The sequence below is a fragment of the Gobio gobio genome, assembly GCF_949357685.1.
Source record: "Gobio gobio genome assembly, chromosome: 17".
Classification (NCBI taxonomy): domain Eukaryota; kingdom Metazoa; phylum Chordata; class Actinopteri; order Cypriniformes; family Gobionidae; genus Gobio; species Gobio gobio.
Window position 1 is genome coordinate 52815006 of NC_137110.1, and position 24544 is coordinate 52839549.

At 43.4% G+C, this 24544-nt stretch overlaps 1 protein-coding gene across 1 annotated transcript in view; it reads left to right on the plus strand.

The window, feature by feature from the left end:
• LOC307140502 (ubiquitin carboxyl-terminal hydrolase 9X-like) overlaps positions 1–24544 on the plus strand; it is a gene marked incomplete at its 3' end in the record, with an annotated part of 120819 nt that overhangs the window by 37346 nt on the left and 58929 nt on the right. Inside the window, exons 18-30 of the mRNA XM_079840061.1 lie at positions 39–134; positions 4025–4236; positions 10212–10452; positions 13022–13171; positions 14664–14784; positions 14858–14988; positions 17049–17327; positions 17406–17531; positions 19350–19487; positions 19563–19729; positions 21693–21801; positions 22881–23027; positions 23099–23245. Coding sequence (XP_079696187.1) covers positions 39–134; positions 4025–4236; positions 10212–10452; positions 13022–13171; positions 14664–14784; positions 14858–14988; positions 17049–17327; positions 17406–17531; positions 19350–19487; positions 19563–19729; positions 21693–21801; positions 22881–23027; positions 23099–23245 — 2064 coding nt within the window. The remainder of the gene's footprint in view (positions 1–38; positions 135–4024; positions 4237–10211; positions 10453–13021; positions 13172–14663; positions 14785–14857; positions 14989–17048; positions 17328–17405; positions 17532–19349; positions 19488–19562; positions 19730–21692; positions 21802–22880; positions 23028–23098; positions 23246–24544) is intronic.

Consider the following 24544-nt stretch of genomic DNA (forward strand, 5'->3'; position numbering starts at 1 on the left):
GATGCTCAAACTTGAGATTTTCCGTTTTCTGTCCGCAGGTTGTGATCCAAGGCAGTGATGACATCGCCACACGGGCTATAGACCTGCTGAAAGAAATCTACACCAACCTCGGACCAAAACTACAAGTCAATCAGGTAGGGCTGGGAATCTCCAGGCACTTCACGATCCGATCCGATTCTGACTCTGGGAGTAACGATCCGATTCCCAACACGATTCTTAACACACATTTTTGGTAACTAATTATCCTGCTGTGCAAATACATGAACTTTACATTTTGACCAAAATCGAAGCTAATATGCGTTTTGTTTATAGTTAGAATATCTGTTTGACAGTATTGCCATATTAAAAATTATTATGAAGATTTCTTTCAATACTTTTATTTTTATTAACAAAGTTATATTCAAGATTAACAGGCTCTAATGAAACATAGTAAGCCAAAGAACCGTCATTAAAGGTCCCATGGCATGGCATTTTTCTATTATTTTATAGTGTTTTCTGAGGTGTACTTATATTATTAGTATGATTTTTACATCATGAAATGTCATAATTTAGAAATAAAAGGCATTTTTTCTATACTGCTGTTTGCCCTGTGGCTGAATGCCCTGCTTCAAGAGGCGTGTCTGCTGTGAGACTTCAGTAAAAACGCCCACTGTTGTGATTGGCTGACATCTTTGCATTTTAAATGAGCGGAGGGGGCGTGGTTTAACGAGGCACGAGCAGGCACGAGTCTGCCAGAGAGACGGATGGACCTGTGTTCACTTCTCATCAGTTCTCTCAGCATGTCTCAGTTCAGGGTGAACTGTTGTAGTTACTAGCATATACTTCAGGTTATTAGTCTATTTCTAGTCGGAGGGACTGTCACTCATGTCAGAAAGTTAGTAACTTTAGTAAATTATGGATCAGCGCTGACTCGAGACGCGAACCGTTTAGAACGATTCAGTCCGATTTGGTGAACTGGTTCGGTTCACTAAAAAGAACCGATTCAAAAGAATGATTCGTTCGCGAACCGGACATCACGGAGACGGAGCGATTGCTAACAAAGTTATTTATAGTAACTACTGAGTTATGAGAGCGCTGTCAGTCAGCGCGAGTTTATTGTGTTTGTATCTGAGAGTTCTGTTTGTATCTGAGAGTTCTGAATAAACACGAGTCCCAGTCACACCGAGTCCTCTTCATCATTATTCTACCAACTTTGTAACACATGCAATGTAGCATTACAGCGAGATGAACGAGTTAAAAGTAAGTGTTGAGTATAGCATTATTTCTAGATATGTTCCAATCATATGAATATGACGCGCATTGAGTAACGTTACACAGCGCAAACAAAGACACAACAGCTGTAATCGAATGTAATCCAGTTTATTGTGGGGAAAGCTGGCTAGCCTAGCCGGATACCCTCACGCTTACCCTCCTTCTGCTTAATCTCACGCCGCGTTTGGCTCCTCCGCTGTGGGCCAGATGCAGTACTGGGGGTCGGGGATGTTGGAGGCCGAGCTTCGGCGTGCGTGAAGTTTATCTCTAAAGATGTGACTGCTGATGTTAAACAGAAAAGACTGTATGCACATTTTAGAACAGATAGACTCGACGAGGACGTACAAAAACACTGACTCACAAGATAGAAAACACGAAAACACCGTTCTGTCGGGAGAGAGAGAAGCCGCTGCGTGTCCACAAATAATAAATAATAAGCTACACATAAGAAATCAATGATCACAGATCAGAAGGAACTGAAGAAAGACGTCTGTTTTCATTTGTACATCCAAACACTGAGAAACTGCCAGTGTTCACTCGTTCACAAGTAATGATCTCTCGAGCGCTTGCAAGGGCGTGGCAGATTCTCTGGGCGGAGGAAAGGGAGGAAACCGTTCCTGCTTGAACATCAAACCAGGAGACTTCAGGATTGGCTCGTCTGGCCTGTCATTTTCTCAAGGGCAGAGAGAGACAGCCAGAACTCAGGTTTACACCGATCAACATTTCTATCCACTTGGGGACAATATTCAGGCTAGGGGGACTCATATTAATGTTGAAATACCTCATAAAATGAAAATTTCATGCCATGGGACCTTTAAGAAAAATCAGTTCTCAATTTACAACTAAGTGGGACAATTTTTCAGTTTCTTTAGAACATTTTAACAAAAAAAAATGTCTTTAAAGCAAAATAAAAAGTTTACTTTGGTTAGAGCCACAAAAAAATCTTTAAAACACAGGCTAATGCAGAAGAAAAACAACGTAAGCGCTCGCTGAGGAGCCGAACTCAGTGTGTGTGCTTAACATCTAGTCAACTTTATTTATATAGCGCTTTTAACAATCCAGATTGTTTAACAGGAAAATAATGCAGCATCATTTTATTCAGCCGCTCTGGAGAAAACGCTGATGTCATCAGTTCATTTCAATGATCATACAGTGACAGTGTGGGCTTTAGATCAGTTATTAGATTATATGGTTAATTTAGTTTAATAATTAGATTTATTTGGATATTTAGTTGAAACATGTAGTGTCCCCAACTGAGCAACACAAGCCAGAGGCAACAGTGGCAAGGAAACCAAACTCCATTTCCTCACATGAGAAAACCTGCAACAGTCATGAGAGACATTTAACCAATCACTCGCCAAAACGAAGCCTTTGTTCAGAATTTTCCATTAGTTTGAAACGTGCAGAAGCTCAGCAATATTCCATAAGTCATTCCAGAAATGATGCCAGGGATGTTGGCAGGTTTATGTCCCGGCCACCGCATCGGAGACACAGGAGTGTTATTAAGCAAAGCAGCTCAGAATTTCGTTAGTTGGAAATATGAACTTAATGCTTTTGAAATTAAAAACTTTGCATTTAATAAGCAAAATACATTTGTGAAATGGGGAGGCAGTCGCAGCGAGAAGAGAAAGGAGGAGCGACTGCTGTGAGGCGTTTGAGCAAAACTGCGGAAAAACTGCATAAAGCGTGTGTGTGTTGAGCCCTCTCAGCGGGAAAAGACGCCCCTGAGCAGGTCCTAGTTTGTCCATTTTATCTTAAACCAAGCCAATTCACCAGCAGATGAACGTTCGCCTATCAGCGGGTTGTTCTGATTGGCCGTTGACCGTGCACACACACACAGTGGTGAAGTGGCCGTTTAATTGACCTATCGTAAGCCCCGCCCCTCGAACGCAGATGAGCCAATAGCAGTTGAGTATCAGTTGCGCTGGGACCGGAACTCGGACATCTTTAGGTTTCAGCGCCATTGAGATGCATTGGAAAATCTGAAGCTCTCATCGGTTTGATGGTGTTTATGCTACAGAAATGCTCAAATGTCTTCCCTGAGGTCCTGTAACACTGACTCCAGGGATCCTGAGAGGAGTTTCTGTTTGTCAAACTCTCCTTAAGTTACGATTAAAGTCCCTGCTAACATACAACTGTAATAACTAACTGTTCTCACGTCATGTAACGTTAACACTGTAGGTCAAAAACACATTTCAGTGCCTCTCCATATTAAACTGGTTATATGTAAATTAATTTAATTTTAGATATGTTTAAGGCAATTTTTTTAAAACGAAGCATGAACACATGTTACAGTGCAGCCCACAAACACAGTCAAGCCTTCGAGAGAATGTGTTTTACCATCCCTTTAATGGTAATGCAACGGAGAGAGAGAGTTTGTGAATGAGACGTTAATGCGCACTTCTTATGCTTTGTTTGTTCAGCTCTTACGATGATTTTTTGGAGTGAATAACGATGTAATAAACTTGATAAACCATCAGTTAAGTTTGGCCATCATTCGGACGGGATATACGCAACAATCTGTGTCCAAAAACATCTTGGGATAAGGTTTTTCACACTGACAGCTGTACATTGTAAGATATAGCAACTCCGTATGTTTGTCCGAGTTAGCAACAGTAACTAAGGGGGGCGGGGCTTACCGATAGGTCAATTGAACACAGAATCGATTCTGAATCGTTGGATGACGAATCGCGATGCATCAACCTTTTCTCCACCCCTAGAATCAGGTGACCCTTCCTTCCTCTCATCACGTCTGACCTGCTGCTGTTCACAGGTGGAGATCCACGAGGACTTCATCCAGTCGTGCTTCGACCGCCTCAAGGCCTCGTACGACACGCTGTGTGTGCTGGAGGGGGACAAGGACAGCATCAACTGTGCCAGACAGGAGGCGATCCGCATGGTGCGCGTGCTCACGGTGCTCAAAGAGTACATCAATGAGTGCGACAGCGACTTCCATGAGGAGCGCACCATCCTGCCCATGTCCAGGTGCTGCTCCACACACACACATGAGTACACACTACACTACACGAGTACACACTACATGAGTACACACTACACTACACGAGTACATCAATGAGTGCGACAGCGACTTCCATGAGGAGCGCACCATCCTGCCCATGTCCAGGTGCTGCTCCACACACACACATGAGTACACACTACACTACACGAGTACACACTACACTACACTACACGAGTACATCAATGAGTGCGACAGCGACTTCCATGAGGAGCGCACCATCCTGCCCATGTCCAGGTGCTGCTCCACACACACACATGAGTACACACTACACTACACGAGTACACACTACATGAGTACACACTACACTACACGAGTACATCAATGAGTGCGACAGCGACTTCCATGAGGAGCGCACCATCCTGCCCATGTCCAGGTGCTGCTCCACACACACACATGAGTACACACTACACTACACGAGTACACACTACATGAGTACACACTACACTACATGAGTACATCAATGAGTGCGACAGCGACTTCCATGAGGAGCGCACCATCCTGCCCATGTCCAGGTGCTGCTCCACTACACACACACGAGTACACACTACACGAGTACACACTACATGAGTACACACTACACTACACTACACGAGTACATCAATGAGTGCGACAGCGACTTCCATGAGGAGCGCACCATCCTGCCCATGTCCAGGTGCTGCTCCACACACACACACACACACACGAGTACACACTACACTACATGAGTACATCAATGAGTGCGACAGCGACTTCCATGAGGAGCGCACCATCCTGCCCATGTCCAGGTGCTGCTCCACTACACACACACACACACGAGTACACACTACACTACATGAGTACACACTACACTACACTACACGAGTACACACTACACTACACTACACAAGTACACACTACACTACATGAGTACATCAATGAGTACACAGTACATGAGTACACACTACATGAGTACACACTACACGAGTACACACTACACTACATGAGTACACACTACATGAGTACACACTACACTACATGAGCACACACTACACTACATGAGTACACACTACATGAGTACACACTACACTTCATGAGTACACACTACACTACATGAGTACACGCTACACTACATGAGTACACACTACACTACACGAGCACACACTACACTACATGAGTACACACTACACTACATGAGCACACACTACACTACATGAGTACACACTACATGAGTACACACTACACTTCATGAGTACACACTACACTACATGAGTACACGCTACACTTCATGAGTACACACTACACTACATGAGTACACACTACACTACATGAGTACACACTACACTACATGAGCACACACTACACTACATGAGTACATCAATGAGTGCGACAGCGACTTCCATGAGGAGCGCACCATCCTGTCCATGTCCAGGTGCTGCTCCACACACACTACATGAGTACACACTACACTACACGAGTACACGCTACACGAGTACACACTACACTACATGAGTACATCAATGAGTGCGACAGCGACTTCCATGAGGAGCGCACCATCCTGCCCATGTCCAGGTGCTGCTCCACTACACACACACACACACGAGTACACACTACACTACATGAGTACACACTACACTACACTACACGAGTACACACTACACTACACTACACAAGTACACACTACACTACATGAGTACATCAATGAGTACACAGTACATGAGTACACACTACATGAGTACACACTACACGAGTACACACTACACTACATGAGTACACACTACATGAGTACACACTACACTACATGAGCACACACTACACTACATGAGTACACACTACATGAGTACACACTACACTTCATGAGTACACACTACACTACATGAGTACACGCTACACTACATGAGTACACACTACACTACATGAGTACACACTACACTACACGAGCACACACTACACTACATGAGTACACACTACACTACATGAGCACACACTACACTACATGAGTACACACTACATGAGTACACACTACACTTCATGAGCACACACTACACTACATGAGTACACACTACATGAGTACACGCTACACTACATGAGTACACACTACACTACATGAGTACACACTACACTACACGAGCACACACTACACTACATGAGTACACACTACACTACATGAGCACACACTACACTACATGAGTACACACTACATGAGTACACACTACACTTCATGAGTACACACTACACTACATGAGTACACGCTACACTTCATGAGTACACACTACACTACATGAGTACACACTACACTACATGAGTACACACTACACTACATGAGCACACACTACACTACATGAGTACATCAATGAGTGCGACAGCGACTTCCATGAGGAGCGCACCATCCTGTCCATGTCCAGGTGCTGCTCCACACACACTACATGAGTACACACTACACTACACGAGTACACGCTACACGAGTACACACTACACTACATGAGTACACACTACACTACATGAGTACACACTACACTACACGAGTACACACTACACTACATGAGTACACACTACACTACATGAGTACACACTACATGAGTAGTCACATTTACTATATCCAGTGTCCATAAACTCGTCAGTGGGCTAGAAAAATTAACTGCATTTTGATAAATATATGCACCACATTACATATTCATTATCATTTTCTTCAATATTTAATGCATGTTTGAATAAATCTGTAAAGTTTTATGACAGCCATGATTTGTATGATCATGTAATCGTTATAATTGTATAATCCTTGAGTGTAATTTGTTTGTATAGACTACAAATTAAATTAGCCTTCAATATTACAGTAATGCATTACCCACTGACGCCATGTACAGTACAGCATTAGTGGAGAGATTGTTGTGTACCTGATACAGGCTATATCCAAATTAATCTAATCGAATCCGAATCCAATCGAAAGCTTTAGAAATGGAATTGAATCGTGAAATATGTGTCCATACCCAGCCCTTTAAAGGGTTAGTTCACCCAAAAATGTAAATTGTGTCATTAATGACTGAGCCTCATGTGGTTGGACACCCGTCAGACCTCCGTTCATCTTCAGACACAAATGAAGATATTTTAGTGTAAAGGCCTGTTCACACCGGGACGATTTTCGCACGCGTTTATCGCCGACGTTTAACGCCTCGGGACTAAACAATGGGCGCCAATGTGAGTGTTCACACCGACGCGCAAAACGCCAGGCGTAAAAGCGTCATTTTTAAAAAAAAACGCCTCGGGTTCGTTTTTTTATTTTGACACGGCGCGTAAAAAACTGTCCGACCAATGAGATCAGCGCTTTTGTTCACGTGCCTGGAGCTGCTGAAGTGACAGTAAAACACGACTTGGTGGCGCTCAAGCACAAAACGCTCTTGCCGAGCACACACTGATACGACGAAGAAGTAGTAAGTAGACAAAGAAGAAGATGAACTGCTAATGCTGCTTGCCAGTTAGCAAAAAGTGTGTGAATGGTAGGGCTGTCAAAATTGCTCAAAAATGACGTTCGAATATTCCCTCTAAAAAAGCACGAATATTCGAACTATTCGAACATCTGGTTGCGCATTTTATCAATGACGCGCATTACGTCAATAACAGGACAAATGAATACAAAGACACATAACTACTTATATAGGTAGTCTATTTAAGTTTAAACATATTTGACAACGTATTACCTACACAAAAACAAGTAAATCACTAATGGCTAAAGACCGCAGACCTCACTCTCTCGCCCTCACGCTCTCTGCGCATAACGGTTTAAATGAACACACACACATTTTGAGACTGATCAAGAGTTTTGTGCAAGCAATTTAAGGTCGCGACTCTTGTCCCGAATATAGCAGGCTTCATTCAGTGATTGAAACAAATATTAATATAAGTTTTACAGCATATTATTGAACGCTCCGAGCGAGCTGTGCTGTGGTAAACATGGAACTTTTCCTTGACATGAAACGGTAAATAATCAAACCAGTGGAAGCAGTGCATTTATCCTTCATTCATGCAATATCTATTCAGTCAGTACCTCGGTTCCATTGCTTGACAGAACTCCCTGAAGCCTGCCCCATCCACGACACTGATCGCTCTCATGTCCTTACAAATGAACAAAATTAATTTCTCCGTTATGGCCTCTTGTCGTGTTGCAGACAGAGAAGCTTGTGGCGGGCTTTGCAAAGTAAGGCTGGTCCAGTTTGCACATACAAATTAGTTGCTTATATTTACAAAACGAGCCTACAAAAGCATAAAAAAGCCCGTTTAATAAAGAAAAGTTCACGAAACTAAGTGAAAACTCACTAAAGTGTTTAGTGAAATTAGGAAACATTTAGATATCATACATTGAGTTGTATAAGTTAACGTTACATTTCTACATACATTTTGTTCTCATGTCACAAGTAATATCAAGGTTTATTTTGATCTGTTTTACATGATTCTTTTGTAGTGTGGTTTTCGGTGAAGTGTACTAAAATAAATATCGTCACCTGTGTACATTAGCCCACTTCTTCTCGACGCTTTTCCTGATAGTTTATAGAACAATTACTCCGAGTCGCCATCTGTCGTTTCAAAGAAAAGCACAACAGCGAGCGTGTCAAGTATAAACGCCTCGTCCGTTTGGGGAGGAGCGCGCGCAGTCAGCGTGGGCTCGCGCTCTGGAGACAGGCCAAAGTACACAAGGCTTCAGGCGCGCTAGCGCCCACTCGCAAAGCAGACAGACACGCCTCTACTACCGCGGGCGTTTTACCCCCCACATTTTTTTATTTATTCGAATATTAATTTTCACCTTCGAAATTCGTTTTTTAAAAACTATTCGAATATATATTTTCGAATTTAGAATATTCGTTGACAGCCCTAGTGAATGGTTTTGTCCATACACATAATATATCTGTGGTTTTGGCAAGCACGTAAATACTGTCTCTCTTCTCCTTCTGTGTGACAAGCGAGTGTCAGAGGCTTAAAGTGCCGCAGCACCACCTTGTGTACCGGGAGCTGATCGACTGAATGTGCACGTTCACTCGGCGCAGCGCCAGTGAAAATCGCTTGGGTGTGAACACTCAAGACGCGCCGAAAAACGGCACGAAAAACGCTGGCGATAAGCGCGCGCGATATTCGTCCCGGTGTGTACAGGCCTTAAAGCTGATGCTGAGAAAGGCTTCAGATTGGCCTCCATTGGCATTCAGTACATTCACACTCACAAGACCCATAAAAGGCACTAAAAACGTCGCTACAAAGTCCATCTCACCACAGTGACTCTACAATAATTTTACAAAGCGACGACAATAGTTTTTGTGCTCAAAAAAAATCTAAATAACGCCTTTATCCAGCTTGTTCTTGTCTTCCGTGTGTGTCTCCACGACGCATGCGTGAGAATATGAGCAGATCCGGCGTTCGGACACATGACCCAGAAGAGATTTGTTTACGAGCAGAGGAAGACGTGCGTATCTCAGCTGTTGAATTCTACACTGATCGTGCTTTAGGTCTCGCTGTAGAGCTCAAATGGGGCTAAAGTGGCATTTCATGGATTCCCGAACGCCGGATCTGCTCATATTCTCACACATGCGTCGTGGAGACACACACGGAAGACAAGCACAAGCTGGATAAAGGTGTAATTTAGATTTTTTTTTTTGCGCACAAACTATTGTCGTCGCTTCGTAAAATTATTGTAGAGTCACTGTGGTGAGATGGACTTTGTAACGATGTTTTTAGTGCCTTTTATGGGTCTTGTGAGTGTAAATGTACTGAATGCCAATGGAGGCCAATCTGAAGCCTTTCTCAGCATCAGCTTTACACTAAAATATCTTCATTTGTGTCTGAAGATGAACGGAGGTCTGACGGGTGTCCAACCACATGAGGCTCAGTCATTAATGACACAATTTACATTTTTGGGTGAACTAACCCTTTAATGAGCACGTGTGGCCAAAGGAGGAAAGGTTTGGCGTTCTCTCATTGGGTGTGTGTGGACTCTGTGTTCCAGGGCCTTCCGCGGGAAGCACATCACTCTGGTGGTGCGGTTTCCCAATCAGGGCCGTCAGGTGGAGGATCTGGACATCTGGTCCCACACCAACGACACCATCGGCTCCGTCCGCCGCTGCATCCTCTCTCGCATCAAAGCCAACAGCACACACACCAAAGCGGAGCTGTTCATTGGAGGAGAGATCGTGGACCCCGCTGACGACCGCCGGCTGATTGGCCAGCTGAACCTCAAAGATAAAACTGTGAGCTGTACAAACACACTCCAGTCCTTCAGACACACTCCCGTCCTTCAGACACACTCCCGTCCTTCAGACACACTCCCGTCCTTCAAACACACTCCCGTCCTTCAGACACACTCCCGTCCTTCAAACACACTCCCGTCCTTCAGACACACTCCCGTCCTTCAGACACACTCCCGTCCTTCAGACACACTCCCGTCCTTCAAACTCACTCCCGTCCTTCAGACACACTCCCGTCCTTCAGACACACTCCCGTCCTTCAGACACACTCCCGTCCTTCAGACTCACTCCCGTCCTTCAGACACACTCCCGTCCTTCAGACACACTCCCGTCCTTCAGACACACTCCCGTCCTTCAGACACACTCCCGTCCTTCAAACACACTCCCGTCCTTCAGACACACTCCCGTCCTTCAGACACACTCCCGTCCTTCAGACACACTCCCGTCCTTCAGACACACTCCCGTCCTTCAGACACACTCCCGTCCTTCAGACACACTCCCGTCCTTCAGACACACTCCCGTCCTTCAGACTCACTCCCGTCCTTCAGACTCACTCCCGTCCTTCAGACACACTCCCGTCCTTCAGACACACTCCCGTCCTTCAGACACACTCTCGTCCTTCAGACACACTCCCGTCCTTCAGACACTCTCCCGTCCTTCAGACACACTCCCGTCCTTCAGACACACTCCCGTCCTTCAGACACACTCCCGTCCTTCAGACTCACTCCCGTCCTTCAGACACACTCCCGTCCTTCAGACTCACTCCCGTCCTTCAGACTCACTCCCGTCCTTCAGACACACTCCCGTCCTTCAGACTCACTCCCGTCCTTCAGACACACTCCCGTCCTTCAAACACACTCCCGTTCTTCAGACACACTCCCGTCCTTCAGACACACTCCCGTCCTTCAGACACACTCTCGTCCTTCAGACACACTCCCGTCCTTCAGACACACTCTCGTCCTTCAGACACACTCCCGTCCTTCAGACACACTCCCGTCCTTCAGACTCACTCCCGTCCTTCAGACACACTCCCGTCCTTCAGACTCACTCCCGTCCTTCAGACACACTCCCGTCCTTCAGACACACTCCCGTCCTTCAGACACACTCCCGTCCTTCAGACACACTCCCGTCCTTCAGACTCACTCCCGTCCTTCAGACACACTCCCGTCCTTCAGACACACTCCCGTCCTTCAGACACACTCCCGTCCTTCAGACTCACTCCCGTCCTTCAGACACACTCCCGTCCTTCAGACACACTCCCGTCCTTCAGACACACTCCCGTCCTTCAGACACACTCCCGTCCTTCAGACACACTCCCGTCCTTCAGACTCACTCCCGTCCTTCAGACACACTCCCGTCCTTCAGACACACTCCCGTCCTTCAGACACACTCCCGTCCTTCAGACACACTCCCGTCCTTCAGACACACTCCCGTCCTTCAGACTCACTCCCGTCCTTCAGACACACTCCCGTCCTTCAGACACACTCCCGTCCTTCAGACACACTCCCGTCCTTCAGACACACTCCCGTCCTTCAGACACACTCCCGTCCTTCAGACACACTCCCGTCCTTCAGACACACTCCCGTCCTTCAGACACACTCCCGTCCTTCAGACACACTCCCGTCCTTCAGACTCACTCCCGTCCTTCAGACTCACTCCCGTCCTTCAGACACACTCCCGTCCTTCAGACACACTCCCGTCCTTCAGACACACTCCCGTCCTTCAGACTCACTCCCGTCCTTCAGACTCACTCCCGTCCTTCAGACACACTCCCGTCCTTCAGACTCACTCCCGTCCTTCAGACACACTCCCGTCCTTCAGACACACTCCCGTCCTTCAGACACACTCCCGTCCTTCAGACACACTCTCGTCCTTCAGACACACTCCCGTCCTTCAGACACACTCCCGTCCTTCAGACACACTCTCGTCCTTCAGACACACTCCCGTCCTTCAGACACACTCCCGTCCTTCAGACTCACTCCCGTCCTTCAGACACACTCTCGTCCTTCAGACACACTCTCGTCCTTCAGACTCACTCCCGTCCTTCAGACACACTCCCGTCCTTCAGACACACTCTCGTCCTTCAGACACACTCCCGTCCTTCAGACACACTCCCGTCCTTCAGACTCACTCCCGTCCTTCAGACACACTCTCGTCCTTCAGACACACTCTCGTCCTTCAGACTCACTCCCGTCCTTCAGACACACTCCCGTCCTTCAGACACACTCCCGTCCTTCAGACACACTCTCGTCCTTCAGACACACTCCCGTCCTTCAGACACACTCCCGTCCTTCAGACACACTCTCGTCCTTCAGACACACTCTCGTCCTTCAGACACACTCCCGTCCTTCAGACACACTCCCGTCCTTCAGACTCACTCCCGTCCTTCAGACACACTCTCGTCCTTCAGACACACTCTCGTCCTTCAGACACACTCCCGTCCTTCAGACACACTCTCGTCCTTCAGACACACTCTCGTCCTTCAGACACACTCCTGTCCTTCAGACACACTCCTGTCGTTCTGCTTTGGTGTTTGGCGTGTATGAGCTGCTAACACTTTCTCCTCCTGTAGCTCATCACGGCGAAGCTCACCCAGGTCAGTGCCAACATGCCCTCCAGCCCCGACAGCTCTTCTGATTCGTCCACCGGGTCGCCAGGGACCCACGCCAACCACTTCAGCGACGGGCCGAACCCCGAGGTGGAAAGCTGCCTGCCCGGAGTGGTGAGAACCGTGTTTGTGTGTCATGTGATCACCTCAGGTCTGCACCATATCAGTGTCCGATATTACAGATTTAATCTGAGTAATATTGGATATTTTATTATATGTGCACATGACTTTAGGTTGCCTTACATAAATCTTTAGAGTGCCCATTATGCTCTTTCAGAAATGATCTGTCATAAACAGGGCTCGACATTAAGCCGGTTCACACGCTTGTCACTCACTTGTCCGAGTAAAACATTTGCTTGTTCGGATATTTTTTGTAAATATAATCTATTCTGAAGCAATATTCTCACCAGTGTTCAATCAGCTTTGACATATTTAAATATGCCTATTTGTACCTTTATAAAGGGCATTTTTCCATAATCTTATTAAATATAGAATATGCTTCAGCTTTCAGTTTATATTCTTAAATTTGATCTATAAATTAAATTAGAATAAGACACGGATGTTACCAATCAAATTAAATCATTTACACTGAAAAATTACAACTGCGTTAAATAATGTTATGAGATTATTTTAAATATTATTGCATATACAATTGAGAAATGTTGGAAAGATGAAAGTAAAGCACCAGTAGGTGGCGCAGGTGACCGTCTGAATGAGCGAGTCATTGAGTCGATTCAGTGAAACGGATGATTCATTCAAGAATTTGTCGGTTGTTTACGAACAGGTCATTGAATCTTTGATTCAACCGATTCATTCAAACACTGAATCATTCACTAACACACACTGATGCTGTGAGGTGCGTTACGGTTCTGCTGTGATATTTGTTTGGAACTATTTTCGCTGCTGAAATAGAACAAATACTCCATATTGCTTCTAAAATGTAAGTGACTTCATGTTAATAATTGTTTATGGAGCTGGCGTATGAAATCAGTCATGTTCAGTCGTGATGGTGTTCAGGAAAACACACTCTTGTTAGTGTGATGTTGTTTAACTGTATCATATGTTATAAATATAAAAACGACACATTAACCGAGTTTCTGTGTGTGAGCGGCGCTCATTTGTTTTGGATTTTCTCCTCGAGCCTCAACAGCTCAACCTCATTAACGTCAGTTAGTTTTATATTATTATCCACTATTGATCTCCACTTACACTGATGCAGAATCATTACTGCACTTTGGTGATTCACTAGTTAGTTTTTGTTTTGACGTCTTAACCAGGATACTTGTCCGTCGGGCAAGTAAAATTATTTTTCACTTGCCCCTTCAAAAAATCCACTTGTCCCGGACAAGCGCTAATGTCGAGCCCTGCATAGTGTGTGTGTGTGTGTGTGTATGAATGCAAAGAAAGACCAGTGCAGATGAATAAAGAAAGACTGAAACGAGTCAGTAATTCAGTCTCACTTCCTGCTGAACCTGCGCAGGTTTGCTGAGACTGGAAGAGTTTCAGAGATTCAGATATGATCACGAGCGTTTGCTTTCCGACCAATCACAGCAGAGTAATCTGGTCGTCTGTCCTGCTGTTGGGCTGAATGTTGTTCTGTCCTCAGATCATGTCGCTGCACCTGCGCTACATCTCCTTCCTGTGGCAGATCGCTGATCTGGGCTGCACCTTGAACATGCCGTTACTGCGAGACGGAGCTCGAGTGCTCATGAAGCTCATGCCTCCAGGTACAGCACAGCCCATGTGACCTGTCATGTGACGTCTGGCCCGAAGCGCCGCTGATTGTGCTTGTGTTCACAGATACCACTACAGTGGAGAACCTGCGGGCCATATGTCTGGATCACGCCAAGCTGGGAGAGAACAGCCTGAGTCCCACGCTGGATTCACGCTTCTTCGGCCCCTCCCCTTCACAAGTGCTCTACCTCACTGAGGTATCTCGTGTGTGTGTGTGTGTGTGTGTGTGTGTGTGTGTGTGTGTGTGTGTGTGTGTGTGTGTGTGTGTGTGTGTGTGTGTGTGTGTGTGTGTGTGTGTGTGTGTGTGTGTGTGTGTGTGTGTGTGTGTGTGTGTGATGGGTAGGTTTAGGGGCAGTGTAAGGGGATAAAAAATACAGTTTGTACGGTATAAAAACCATTACGCCTATGGAATGTCCTCACATTTCACAAAAACAAACGTGTGTGTGTGTGTGTGTGTGTGTGTGTGTGTGTGTGTGTGTGTGTGTGTGTGTGTGTGTGTGTGTGTGTGTGTTTCGTCACGCTTCGGCTCATGTACACTAGGGTTAGGGTTAAAGGGCTCACCCAAAAATGAAGATAACCCCATGATTTACTCATCCGAGGTGTGTGTGACACTCTTCTCTCAGATGAACACAACCAGAGTTATATTAATAATGTCCTGCTCTTCCCAGCTTTATAATGGCAGTGACGGGTCATTGAGTCTGAAGCTCATAAAAGTGCATCTATCCATCATATAACTGCTCCCAAGGTTATAATCGTTAATGAAAACACTGTAATAATTGGATGGGTTTAGATAACGTCTCATGTAAACAGTCCACCGAATCTTTCCATCGGAAAGATTTTAATCGGAATGACTAAAGGGTGCGCATGTTAACGTGGCTAGTGATGTCATTATTCAGCTCAAGTTCTGTTCTCATCTGATGTTAGTGCTGGGCGGTATACCGGTTAATACCGAATACCGGTATTTATTTATTTTATGATATGAATTTTGATGATACCGCAATACCGCTTAAACAACGTCCGGAACGCGGCGCAGCGCGTGATTGTTTGAGGGGACACATTTCACTGATGCGCTGTAGTAAGAGCAGTCAGACTCAGCTGAGATCGCATTACAGCACAGCCTATGGCTGAATCCTATTCTCTCATTCACTATTCCCTACTTTATCACTTTATTTGAAGGAGTGATTGAAAACGTGCGTGAAGTCGCACAGCGTTGTGTGTACATCGGCTGTACACTCGTTATTGCGGTGCAATGGGATAGAATAAGTGCACTCATAATGTCCACTAGGGTTTAGGACACCACTACAAAGTGCTGTCCCCTCCAAATAATGCCATTGAGGTTATGGGGGGCGATTTCGGATTCAGCCTTTGATTACAGTGGAGAATTCAAACTACACGCGGCGCGCGAGAGAGAGCGAGCGGTTTCTGCAGTGATAACAACGCTCACCACATGGATCATACAGCACTGATATAGACCGGAGCGAGCGCGTTTACATTTTTAATATTTCATAAACTGTAGTGCTCTAGACTAGAACCAGAAGTGTGTATGCGTACATATTTCATCACGTCTTACTAAAATGAAATGTATGCACTGATTACACTGATATAACCGTATGTCTGATCACGAACACACTGACACGATGGATTATTCTGCTACACAAAAGACAATGATGTAAATTAATAAATAAACTGACAATTTAAAGAATGGGCAAAAGTAACTGCTTTATTCTTTCTGTGTGTTTAACTGATGTGTGTCATTCCTTCAGAGAATGCTCTAAATGTATTAAGAAACTGTGTTTCTCCTCGTTTGGGCAGTTTGTTGTTATATAGGGTTAGATTTTAAAATGCTTAAGGTGCCCTCAACTCAACTTTTAATCTTCAGGAGTCTGTAAGTATGAGTGTGTAGTTTGTGTTTTATTGGTTGTTGTCTCTCCACAGCATCATTGTGTGGGGCTTAGTAAACCTGTATTAACTCTAGTGTGGACTTTTTCTTCAATATTCACTCGTCATGACAGTAAAACAGGGCATTCTGGTCAATCTGCTGCAGTATTTCCTCTCTCAATCAGTAGAGAATGTGATTAACACCCGGTCATGCATAGGGAAAATACCGTCAGATACCGTGAAACCGATATAATTTAGAAAAATACCGTGATATAGATTTTTGGTCACACCGCCCAGCTCTATCTGATGTCAGTAATATTAGTGATTATTGAGTGTAAACCGCAGCTCATTACGTTTGGGAACACATCTTCTCTCTCAGGTGGTGTATGCCCTGCTGATGCCGGCCAGTGGAACTCTGGGAGATGATGCCAGTGACTTCCAGTTCAACTTCCTGAAGAGTGGTGGTCTCCCGCTGGTCCTGGGCATGCTCACTAGGAACAACTTCCTCCCCAATGCGGACACGGAGACGAGGCGCGGTGCTTACCTGAACGCCCTGAAGATCGCCAAACTCATGCTGACCGCCATCGGGTTCGGGCACGTGAAGGCGGTGGCAGAGGCGTGCCAGCCTGTGGTGGAGGGCACCAACCCGGCCTCACCGGTGCGACTTCCCCCAACCCTACCTCACCGCTTGACCTCTGACCTCTGACGGTGGTGTGACCTTCTGTTTGTGTTCCAGATAAACCAGGCGACCCACGATCAGGCTCTGGTGCTACAGAACGCCCTGCAGAGCATTCCCAACCCCGCCTCCGAGTGCATGCTGCGCAACGTGGCCATCCGATTGGCCCAGCAGATCTCCGATGAGGTCACTGATCTTTACAGCTTTAGGATGAGATCTTGTAAACGCTTGTCACACTGATGTCTGTGTTGTTTTACACAGAGGTGGACAAACTACACAACTCCATTACTCGAGTGAAAGTAAAAGTACTGGTCAAATATTACTCCGTTACAAGTGAAAGTTGTAAAAAACTATTTTTACTTCAGTAAAAGTACAGAAGTACTTGTTTATAAAAGTACTTAAGTATCAAAAGTAAATTTCCTTTTTTATGTCAATGCATTATTTTATTGTTGTTGCATTGTTGTATAAATGCACGCTATAGCCGTCACGGTGGTTTAAGCCAATCAGTGATGCTCCATACGACTAACTTGAATAATTTAAATACTTTAAGGCAGCTGCTGTCACTTTAAGGCAGAATGCACAAATCCTACACACTGATACACATCTGATATTCCCCCAACTGTTTACGTTCACTTAAGACATAATCAACTTTGTTTACGTGAATACTTTCCAAAATGAAAATTTTGACATTTTGTGTGTATTGGTCTGTTTAAGTGTGAAAAAAACACAAAAGAAAGCTGTATTCAGTCCTCATGCTCATCTCAGAGCCACAAAAACCAGACTGAACTGAGCTCGTTCATCATGCTTTTTCAGATTCAATATGTCTGTGCTTCACTTTCTCCCATTTACGTTTTTTAACATTTTATGAGACATTCATCAAGTGTATGCCAACGAAACTAATCTTTAATCTTTTCAGAAAACTGAAACACACTTTCTCATATGGCCATGTGTGCACACACTGCGCAGAGGAACCGTCTTCCTCCATTCTGCTATAAACTGATCAGTGTTCAAAAAATGTTGGGAAACTTCATATGACCGTACAAAAGTGATTACTTATGGCTGTCTGGAAAAAAAAACTAAACGTTGCTACAGAAACGACTTTCGACTTTGAGGACCTTGATAGAAATGTAGTGGAGTAAAAAGTACGATATTTGTCTTTCAAATGTAGTGAAGGTAAAGTAAAAGTTTCCCTAAAAAATAATACTTCAGAAAAGTACAGATACTCAAAAAGTGTACTCAAGTATGAATGAATGAATGAATTTATTTTTATTTCGAGCAATATATAAAGACGCACAACAAAGGCAATAAAAAAGCATTATGATTAGTCTGTACAACTAGTTAAATTCATCATACTTTAACATCACAATTCCAACTGTTGCTCGAAAAGGAGTGGGTAGAAGTTAACTTATTTAAACAGGAAAAACAACAAAACAAGAAAAGGAAAAAAACAATACAAAAAAAAACAAAGATGAACAAAGGTAGTGCTTCCTTAATTATTGACATTATCCAAACATTCCATTACAATTTGATATATATTCATATGAGAAAAACTCCAAAAAGAAAAGAAGGGAAAATCCCCCCAAAAAGCAAAACAAAAAACACACATTCCTTAGATACACACCATATATTACCGCATGTAACAATTATGATAATATCAACAATGATAATCAGAATATATACGAGGTAAGATAACACAGACTGAATACATAGATCTATACTATTATAGTAATACCAACAATGATAATCAGAATACATACAAGGTAAGATAACACAGACTGAATACATGATTTTACACCACACAATTAAACCACGCACTTCTTATAAGGAGACAAGACCTTCTGTTTATACAGTGCTTTAAATTGATGAATGCTTTTACATTGTTTATGTTGGAGCCCCAGACTATTCCATAGCTTAACTCCACATACAGACACACAGAAACTTCTGCTGGTGGTTCTGATTGTACAGTACAGTACTCATGTACTTTGTTACTGTCCACCTTTACAGAACTTCTTCCAGGCCTCCAAGTTCATCCCAGATATCTGTGTGATCCGAGCGGTGCAGAAGATCGTGTGGGCATCGGGCTGTGGGATGGTGCCCCTGGTCTTCAGCGCCAACGAAGACATCAGCCAGATCTACGAAAAGGCACGATTGCACACACTCTCTCTTCTGCAGAAGTGCTGCTGTTCCTCTTCTAAACCTGCTGGTGTTGTTCTGCAGACGAACGCCGGTAACGAACCGGACTCTGAGGACGAGCAGGTGTGCTGTGAGGCGCTGGAGGTCATGACCTTGTGTTTCGCTCTGCTCCCGACGGCCCTCGACACGCTCAGCAAAGAGAAGGCCTGGCAGACCTTCATCATCGACCTGCTGCTCCACTGCCAGAGCAAGTGCGTGATTACAGGACCGTTTACGCCATTGCTGAACCCAGTCCTTTAAAGGGTTAGTTCACCCAAAAATGTAAATTGTGTCATTAATGACTGAGCCTCATGTGGTTGGACACCCGTCAGACCTCCGTTCATCTTCAGACACAAATGAAGATACAAAAACTATTGTCGTCACATCGTAAAATTATTGTAGAGTCACTGTGGTGAGATGGACTTTGTAACGATGTTTTTAGTGCCTTTTATGGGTCTTGTGAGTGTAAATGTACTGAATGCCAATGGAGGCCAATCTGAAGCCTTTCAGAGCATCAGCTTTACACTAAAATATCTTCATTTGTGTCTGAAGATGAACGGAGGTCTGACGGGTGTCCAACCACATGAGGCTCAGTCATTAATGACACAATTTACAGTTTTGGCTGAACTAACCCTTTAACCCTCTGGGGTACTTTATAAGCGGGTTATTTAAAAAATGTAAAAATCGTAGCTTCATCGGAATGATCTGAAACTTGGTGACTTTATTGGTACTTGGTATATGAACACCCAAACAAATTGGGGACAGAATTTGAAAAGTCTAAGTGGATGTAAAAAAAATAGTCACACTCAGGACCTTCGGGTCAAAAATGACCCCCATAGGAAATGAATGGGAAATTGGCAAAAATATGAAAATACAGAGTTTATTTGTGCGTACAATCTACAAATCAGCCAGGATGCAGAAAAAAGGACTCGACAGTGAAGATCTCTAAAACATCAAGAGTGCAAAACAGACAAAAAAACTCACACACACACTTATACACACAAAAACACACGCACACTTCAAAGTACCATTTAATATATAATAACAGATTCTCAGTCTATTTTTGTCAGGTTTTTTGTTTGTTGGGTTTAAATGGTCATTTGAAGAGCCAGTTTTACTTTATAATACAGTCAAACCTGAACATTGCATTAGAAAGAGAACAAATGGAAAGCATTTTGTTACCCATTGTTTTATTTGATTCATTGATTTTATTTCACATATTTTCACATTTCTCTGTTACAGTTTCACCAGTCTCTTATTTCCCTGTGTGTTTGTGTGTGTCTATTTTGCAACCTTGATGGCTTACAGTCTCATGCTTTCATTACTGTGCACTTTATTTCTTACATTGATGAATAATTGCTTTTATTTCACACATTTCCCAAAATTAGCTTTTGGAATGACTCGCGTTCATTTGTGTGTGCATATCTTTTTGTGTGTATAAGTGTGTGTGTGTGTGTGTGTGTGTGTGTGTGTTTTTTCGTCTGTTTTGCACTCTTAATGTTTTAGAGATCTTCACTGTTGAGTCCTTTTTCCTGCATCCTGGCTGATTTGTAGATTGCATGCACAAAAAAACTCATATTTTTGCCAATTTCCCATTCATTTCCTATGGGGGTCATTTTTGACCCGAAGGTCCTGAGTGTGACTATTTTTTTTTACAACCACTTAGACTTTTCAAATCCTGTCCCCAATTTCTGGGGTGTTCATATACCAAGTACCAATAAAGTCACCAAGTTTCAGATCATTCCGATGAAGCTACGATTTTTTTTTTTATATATATATAAAATGCAAGATCCACTATAGTGATAAAAATGCTCAATGTGTTCACCGGATCTCATTTAAAAAATTGCTTTCATGAGGCCTAGGCTTGACTCTGAAATGAAATACAGCTTTAATAATTTTTTTTTTTTAAATATATATATATATACATTTTCTATTATATTCAATGGGAAAAATGGGTCATAATTATTGCATAAATATTAATTATAAATCGTAAAATTATCTCAAAACACCAAAAAAGAAAAGAAAAATATTATTGAACAAAAATATATTTAATTGATTTTACTCAATCTTAATCCCGCCCTCCGGGTCATTTTTGACCCGAAAGTCCTGAGTGTGACCCATAAATGACGGCGTGTGTGTGTGTGTGTGTGTGTGTGTGTGTGTGTCGTCCTCCAGAGCGGTGCGTCAGATGGCACAGGAGCAGTTCTTCCTCATGGCCACCAGGTGTTGTATGGGACACAGACCTCTGCTGTTCTTCATCACCCTCCTCTTCACCGTTCTGGGCGTGAGTACAGGCACACTCTAGGGCTGAACGATATATCGCTATCGTATCTATATCTAGATATGAACTTTCAAGATATTACTATCGAAAAAAGCAACGATATAGACGATATAGATTTCCCCTCTCCGCGCTCTGGCCATCACAACTAACATCAGTTTTGCGAGTGCCCTTGACGCGTCATTGCTTGTCACGTGACACAGCGCTGAATGAATGATGATCTACTTTTATATAATTTTTTCCTTTTTTATTCAGAATATTCACAAATGTGTTAGCTATGGCATGAAATATCTGATATTCCGATTGTCAAACCCATGCGAGTGGAAGAATATTGTTGTTTAAACACCTTTATAACGATGGCGTTAGTTGAGCTGTAATCGCGATGGGCGTCGCCGTGTTAGTTTGAGAATCGGATCTGTTGGATTTACAACCTCTATGTTTACAACTCGTGAATTCCTCCACTTCTCCCGAAATACTCAAAAGTAAGTGGCTGGTGAACTGGGAATAGAATAGAGTAAACATTGAAGTTACTTACACAATGTGTATCTGATATGAATAAAACGTGTCGAATTATAATGGAAAGGATTATTATTACCTCTTCATAGACATCAGTGTGTATTTTACAAACTCTAAATGTATTGTTTTAGTATTTATGTGAATTGATGTGTTTGAAACCTATAATAAACAGTATGTGGTTGAAAACAGTGTAAAGTTGTGCTATATGACAGCTCTGAGCGCGCCTGTCTCTGGCTCAACATTTGATCATGTGATGCTCTTGATCATCCGCTCCAGCACCAGCCTAGACTGATCACACCTGTGTGATCGCACGTGCAATAACAACAATACATTTTCTGACACACATTTTTGAAATGTAGGCTTAAATCAAACACATTTTAATTCAGATTCTGGTTTTCACAGAACACGTAGTCATATCGTATCGTATCGATATCGAGATATATCTGGCATGAAAATCGAGATATGAAATTTTGTCCATATCGTTCAGCCCTAACACACTCACACACACACACACACACCCGTGTGGAACATGTTCAGATGCCGTTAATGATTGTTCGCTGCTGTTTTAGAGCACGGCGAAGGAACGGGCGAAGCACGCTGGCGATTACTTCACCCTCTTACGCCACTTACTCAACTACGCCTACAACAGCAACATCAACCTGCCCAATGCAGAGGTGCTGCTCAACAACGAGATCGAATGGCTCAAGAGGATCCGCGTGAGTGATCCGCCTCCGCTTTCACACCGACTCTGATGCTCAGGACTGATGCTTTACTTCTCTCTGCTCAGGATGAGGTGAAGAAGACCAGCGAGACGGGTGTGGAAGAGACCATCCTCGAGGGTCACCTGGGGGTCACCAAAGAGCTGCTGGCCTTCCAGACGCCGGAGAAGAAGTTCTACATCGGCTGTGAGAAAGGGGGCGCTAATCTAATAAAGGTGACTGGCCTATAACAGGACACTTCTTTAGCTGTGAGAAAGCAGTGTTGGGGAAACGCATTGCAAGTAACTTGAGTTACGTAATAATATTACTTTTTCCAAGTAACTAGTAAAGTAACTCATTACTTTTCAAATTTACAACAAAATATCTGAGTTACTTTTACACATTAATTTGACTGACAGCTCATGTTGAGAGTGTGTGTGTGTGTGTGTGTGTGTGTGTGTGTGTGTGTGTGTGTGTGTGTGTGTGTGTGTGTGTGTGTGTGTGTGTGTGTGTGTGTGTGTGTGTGTGTGTGTGTGTGTGTGTGTGTGTGTGTGTGTGTGTGTGTGTGTGTGTGTGTGTGTGTGTGTGTGTGAACATGATGGTTATTGTAGTTCTAGACTAAATGTGAGCATTTATTTATCTCACTTGCACAATAAAGATTCTGTCCTCCTCAAAATGAAGAAAATCAGTCAAATGCTAAATCAGAATACTATGCAAACCTCCAATAATTAAATGTTAAATAAAACAACTATTTTTATGCATAATCTACCTTTATATTTAATTGACCAATGTCTCGCTGCTGACCTTTGATGATGAAAATTACTAGATTTTTATTGGTAAAACTTTGTTCTCCTGCATCTTATTCAACCATTATTGTTTGTTTGTTTATTTATATGAATCCCATCAGCTGAAAGTCTTCCTGGGGTCCATTCTAAAATGTTACATTACAACAACAACAACAACAACAACGTTACAATCATCACAATAGATAAAATATACACATTACATATATATACATACACATACACTCAGACATACATCAAATTTGGTTTCGATCCATAACAGGACGAGACACCAATACAATATGATTTAAATGACATTGATCAAAACATTTAAGATCCTACATCAACACATCACACCTTAAACTCCTCTTAATGACAGCTTATTACAAGCTTACGAACTTCAATGGGAATGTTATTCCAGATGACACTAGCTCTAAACAAGACCGTTTTCTTCATAAAATACATTTTTGGATACGGGCTCATTATATGACCATTGTTTGCCTTTCTGGTGTTATGATTGTGCACAGTTATAGTACACTATTTGATGAAACAGAAACCATTATCCAGAGCTGCGCCCTCTACTGTTCATGAGGGAATCTGCATCTTTACCTCAGCCTGGGGCTTATTATTTACATTTTGGTATGAAGAGGTCTTTACAAAAATATAACTTTTGTTATAAAAAAAAAACAATAACAAGCCCAGCCCAGGTGAGAAAAAGTAACGCAAAAGTAACGTAACGCATTACTTTTCTTA